At 35.9% G+C, this 6440-nt stretch overlaps 1 protein-coding gene across 1 annotated transcript in view; it reads left to right on the top strand.

The window, feature by feature from the left end:
- Window positions 1-6440, top strand: part of LOC108752294 (calmodulin-like) — a 101902-nt gene that overhangs the window by 34828 nt on the left and 60634 nt on the right. The window contains exon 2 of the mRNA XM_018493025.1: window positions 5786-6179. Within this exon, the coding sequence (XP_018348527.1) occupies window positions 5786-6179 (394 nt within the window). The remainder of the gene's footprint in view (window positions 1-5785; window positions 6180-6440) is intronic.

Here is a 6440-nt window from a genome sequence, read left to right as displayed (position 1 = left end):
AAACGTTAACGTCGGATTGACCATCTTGGGGTGCAAATCGTTTAACTTAGACTAAGTCGCTCACGTGACTTTCCTCGATATTCAGGAATTTGCGAGTACGGGGGAAGATTTTTACACGTATATTTACATTATGCATTTATGCAATTTTATACATTACATTACTTTTATGCGCACACATCCATAGGTAAACCGTAATTTTAAAATAGAATATCCTCGATCCAATATTTAGTATGTTACTAAAATAAATGCCATAATAATGTCATACCAGATAATAAATGCGAGACGAAACGTGGTTTACTCGAAAGATTCGTATAACTTTTCCATAAGCGTCCCTGTTTTTTAAAAGCATAATACATAGATGGAAACAATGTAGTCCTTAATCCGTTAAAAGACCGTGTGACACGATGTCCTCATAAAAGCGTAACATTTTGACACGGGCAGCGGCCGCGTAAGCTTGGCTAAGCGCCAATACACAGCTATTAAAACAGCCATTAAAAATCTGCATTATAATTCCTTGCATGCACGCGGAGATAAACAACATTGTCAAGCTGATTAATGTCGAACACGATAGTGGAAGCAAATTAACTTTACCTTTATTATGCACAGTTTAATGAAGCATATTTGACTGCAAAAATACTGTTAAAAGGTCCATGGCAAGCGAATTATTGCAAACGTATTTTGGAAGATGTTTTTTTTTCTGTATCCTTTACTTGCAAAAATACGCTGCTGAATCTTCTCCATATTTCGAGGGAAAATATCTACAAGTTATTGCAGAAGAATCACAGACTTCTATGTATAAGTGAGAATAAAGAGAATCAATCGAAGATTGAAGGTTGATGATTAGTTGATGGTCGATCATATCGGTCTATCGTGATTGCATCCGCGAAAGAGTATAAAATCAAATAAAGAATTTTCGAGTCAGTAAAAGATTTAGAGTGCGTGATAGACGATTACGAGAAAAGACTTACGTTTGAATTAAAACAGACGATTTTCAATATTTCCCATGAGTTTCGATACGAGTAGAAATGTTTAATTGTTGAAGATGCTTAATTTGCCGATTTTTAATTTATAATCGCGTGATACGAACCTCTTAGCTAAAAGATTTCGTTCGCTAGACAATCATGTAAATATATTCGGAATAAATTATCGCTTATCATCAACTTCTTCTACAATATTATGTAGAATTAATGAAGGCAAAGTGAAATATTACAAAGCCAAGAAACGAGCATAGAACAAAAGATATTAATGCCTTTTGTAGAGTAACAAATTTTTGCGAGATGATGCAGAATAAAAAGAATATCTTCCAGCACGTATTTATTATAATTTGCTTATCGTGGATCTTTTTAACAGTATTTTCACAACTGAATACGCTCCATTAATCTGTGCGTGATAGAATAAATTCGCTTTGTACACATACAAATTTTTATTTAATATTTTAATGTACAAAGTGAATATAATAATTAATATGATATATAATTTTGTTCTTAAAAGTGAAAGTAATACATATTAAGTTTATTTATTAATTTATATATAATAATGGTTGAATAAATTATTTTATAGCTATGGCAACTGTTTTACAGCTTTATAAAATAATTTACTCTTAGCTAACTGTATACTTGAACTATTATTCTTGTAACTACTATTATATATTTTATTGTACATTAATTTCATAAATATAAAATTTCTATAGTAATTGTCAGCTACATAGTTGCCATCGGTATATTGGTTTTTTTTCTTTTTTCTTTTTAGGTGCGAACCCAGGGTTTCGCACCTAACGCAAAGTTTTTCCGTGGAACAAATAAATGCCCTACCATCGCAGTTACAAAGGTTTGTAATGAAATGTAATTTAAATTGGCAAGAAAGAGAGAAGAGAGGAGGGAAGGAAAGGCTGCCGGACGACATGAAAGTGTCGATCGACGAAACGTGACGACGCTTTAACGAGGATTCAATTTTGTCACCGCCCGGCCATGTCGTGCCCGGAGAAAACGTGGAAAGGAGCCGGGAACTTCCGGTGAAGTTTCTTCTTCATCCGAACGCCCGAGCTTTTATTACCGGACGTCCGGGAAAACTTTCTCTCTCGCGCGGTTTCGGCGCTGAAACTTTCGCCTGCGGCGCACAACCGCCGTAATCCACCCTCATGGTTGGTGACATTCCTCCCTCTCTTCCTTTCTCTCGCTATCTGAGGAACCCCCTCGGAATTTGATTAAACAGGTAGCGCGCAACGTTCGTAGCACTCTCGAATTTGATTCGCTTCGTCGAACCGTCGCTGTCGGAAGTTTCTCGCCTCTACCTTCGTGACTCCAGTTAAGGGAAGACAGTCAGATGTCTGTTTCGGTACGTCGCACCAATCCCGACGTTCTCCACCTAAAAGAACTTAAATGCATTTTGACCCTAGGAGCGACTTCTCGGGAATGCAAATGTGTTCCCCGGTGATACCGCGCGTTTACGCGAGTTCTCGTGTTACGAGCGACGTGTTTCGCTCGGCCGGGTGTGTAGCTTCGCCGAGATCTGCCGGAGGCGTCGGAGAGAAGATAAGACGAGGTGCGCCTTAAGTTCGCTATTTGCCTCCCAATTTGTCGCGCGTGCTCGTCCTCAATTATAAACTCCGGGAACAAGTCTTAATTCTCTCTCGTTCTCTCCCTCTGAATCTCCCGTGAATCTTATCGACGACTCCGGTTACGCGAACGGACGCGTCCGTCAACGAACGACGTAATCGAGGAGGTGATTTTCCCTTACCATTGACATGAGTCCAAGTTGTATAATTTAACATTTCCGCGCGGAGTTTATCGTTTCGATAACGATGTTCATTGCCGACTAAAGCCCACATTGCGTGCTTTCAGCAGCTATTCCGCCGCTTTCGCTTGGGATTGAGATACTTCTTACTCGGCTCGCAAACTAGTATCGCAATTTCGACGATTGGCGCGGCGATTCAATGGACCGCCATAGTTTCGCTGACGGGTTATTGCTAGATCCCATCCCTCCGCTTCTTCCCCTCCTTTCCTGGGTATAGAGGTGAATAAAACGGGAAATGACGTCTGTGCATTTTCACCCGTCATATCGAGCCGCCAAGTGACACCGCGCTTACGATGCTCCCTCATTTAAATGATGGATTGCGCGGGTGCTACTACATTCTTTCGTGGACGCGGTTAATCGCTTGTTAACGTCTCGCGAACTTTCGCGGTAATGAAGCGCGACCTCTCCATCTGAATCGACTTGCGCCCTTATACGCGGGATGAACGTGGCTCGGACTGATAGATCGCGGATCTCGGCGCAGAGATCCGAAATGTCGAGGAGACGAGCCGCACGACAAGCTTGTCTCATTAACCCTTCATTACTTGCATGGAGTGTCCAGGACACTCTGCCACTGAAAGAAAAGTTTTTGGTATTTATGACTATAATTGATTATAATCTGACTGTGGTTATAATCTGACAATTTCATGTTACAATAGTATAATTATGGTTATAAGTATAATTTTAATAATAGATAATAAGTATATATGTGTATAATTCTATTAACAAATATATATAGTTAGCAATCAAAAATAATTATCGTTTTTTTATAATTATTTTATCATAAAAGTTGCAATTGCTATAATGCAATTACATTATAATTTATAGTTGACCATATTATGAATTGTCCCAAAAAATAACTGTAAATTATAATTAAATTATTATAACCTATTTTTATATCAATAATAACTATAATTATAGTATATATATTTTTTGTGGAAATAATTAGATTTATATACATCTAATTATTAATATTATAGATATACTATACACATTATGTACATTATATACATTATAACGTAATAATTATAATTATGCGCAACCATTAATGGTCATAAATGCTAAAAATTTTTTTCTTAGAGAAACCTTATAAATTCACTAAATATATTAAGCTATTTATACAAGTAATAGCAATTTTTTTTGCTGAAGTATTAACAAATTTAATTAAGAAAATGATTTTGTTGGACCATCAAAATAATGATGTAGACCATTTAAGCGTTGATAAGAATGTCGCAAAAAGTTTTAACGTACTATCAACTAGTTTCAGCGTCATACAAAATTATTTTTATGCCCCAAACAATATGTTCAAATCTGTAACTATCTATAAATTTTTAAATATTTTAGCGAAATTATTTTTTCCATGTATATATTATTAAATTCGGCACAAATTGTTTCACAATTAAAAAATTGTTTGTATTTATTTTTATTTAAAGAACATTAATCTTTATTCATGAATCGTCGAAGAGAATAACGAAAATTGAGATATAACGTTGATGAAGTGTCAGAAACAATACGAGTAATTACGTTAAAAAAAAAAATCACTTAAATGAGGTAGGATTAACAAATCTCTATTTTCTTCCCTTTTCTCTCTTTATTTTTTTTGCTTTATCGAAATATATAAATGCTAAAACATTTCAGCAAACAGCATTAGCACGTTCTTGAAATTAAAATCGCGTCTTTCCCATACGCTGACACTTTATGTGCGAGTAAATTTTAATAATTGATAAGGCTCGACACTGAAATGACGGAATGAACTCGGCTAGATACTGTCGGATGTGTGTCACTGCCTTAGAAGTTTTACATTTCGTACCTAACGGCGTCTGACAGTAGATCAAATATTAAGGTACTTTTACTTTGGACAATTCGCCTGTCGCTAGTGTCGCTCAACGACACATTTATAAGTTAACAGTTATAGCAGTCGACTAAAACAAAATCTTATAAAGAAGAGAAGCGCAAAACAAACGATGTAAAAAAACGAGCCTTTTAAATGTCTCTCTGAAAACATCTTCGCAATGTTCTTTTTAAAGCCCTGGAGCCACGCAAAGTTTTATATCAAGCTTGTCAAATGTTGGTATAAAATAATGTATCGTACGCAGAGATGTTTGCTGAAAAAACAAAGACTTAGAAGAGTTACTAGAAAAATCATGCGCATTTGGTAAAAAGTCAAGAATTTTGCAGAAAGAAAAATCTCTCCTGTCCCTTTAACTCTCTGATACCTGGACCTCTCAGAAACTAAACTGATCAACTCCACTCTCGTAAGCTTCTTATTTTTAGTACTAGAGTTTATTAGTATTTTTAATACTACATATGATCAGTACATAACTTTTAATATTCTTTCTAATTCTTATTTTATAGAGTTGATCAATCTACTTCTGAGAGACTCACACTCTAAAAGAAAAATATATGTTTATGGTATTTATAATTACAGATAATTATGTTACCATAATTATTACTATTATCACTTTTTTAAATGTTATTAATAACAATTATATATACACTTTATATTACTAAAATTACAACTTAATAATTATAGTTATGGTAATATGCAAATATGTACTTAAAGTCATAAATTTCAAAAACGTAATTATAATCACAAATACCAAAATTTTTTTTCTCAGTGTAGGTCATGTCACAGTAAAAGTGTTAACTTTAGTAAATGTATACATTTATCAGTTAATGTATAGTAAATATATATGTATAATATATAAATTGATTACAGCAGATTACAGTAAATGTATACGTTACTGAGTTATTATTTTAACATATATAGAACTCGGTTATGTTGAGGAATATATTTATGAGAATATTCTCTTCATACTAAAAATGTTTTTAGGATACAACACTTCGCGTGCAACGATTCAATCTTAAACTCGTTTCATTGTTTTGTTTGAAAAGAAGCTGTATAATAAACAAATGTCTAAATAATTCATATTGACCGGTTCGAACTTGTCGGGATGAGCGGGAGAGATGCATTTCAGGCCGCGATTACTTGCAGACAAGACAGAGCAGCGGCGCGGTAGGAAACGGCGCGGAGGGACATGAGAGCACCAGCCCTTTGGACTGCACCCCACGGGCGTCGATGACGATGGCTGTGACAACGTCTGCGTTACCGATGCAGCCGATCTACGTTTCCGCGGGATCGTGCTCCGCCGCCGACGTCCCAACGAATCTGCAACGCCGGCGACTATGGCAACTGCAGCAGGAACCGCAAGAATCATCCCTGGCGCGGCCGACGGACACGGCCGCGTCCTCGTCGTCCATCCTCGATGAGCCTGTCAGAACCCCGCTCTCTACGAACGTTCTCCTGTCCCTGCCAGCTTCACCGAAACGATCCTCGGCGAGCCATTCTTCGTCCAGCAAGACGCCTATATCGAAATCGCAGATGAAAGGTGAGTTGAGATTTCTCAACAGAAGTGTTTTTTTTTTCAATCTGATTGCATTATTAGAATCGAAAATTAAATAGGAAGAACAGAGGGAGAGAGAAAAAGAGAATGTAGTGCAAAAATGCACACTGAGAAATAAGTGCTTTTGTATTTATGATTATAATATATATTGCATGTAAAACAATTACGATTAGAAGTTTTATTTTTATAGTTATTGCTATAATATTATAGTATATTATAGTATATATATATATATATATAATAATT

Source organism: Trachymyrmex septentrionalis, unplaced genomic scaffold (assembly GCF_001594115.1).
Source record: "Trachymyrmex septentrionalis isolate Tsep2-gDNA-1 unplaced genomic scaffold, Tsep1.0 scaffold6, whole genome shotgun sequence".
Classification (NCBI taxonomy): domain Eukaryota; kingdom Metazoa; phylum Arthropoda; class Insecta; order Hymenoptera; family Formicidae; genus Trachymyrmex; species Trachymyrmex septentrionalis.
Note: the sequence above shows the minus strand (reverse complement) of the source record. Positions and strands in the feature narration are given on the sequence as shown.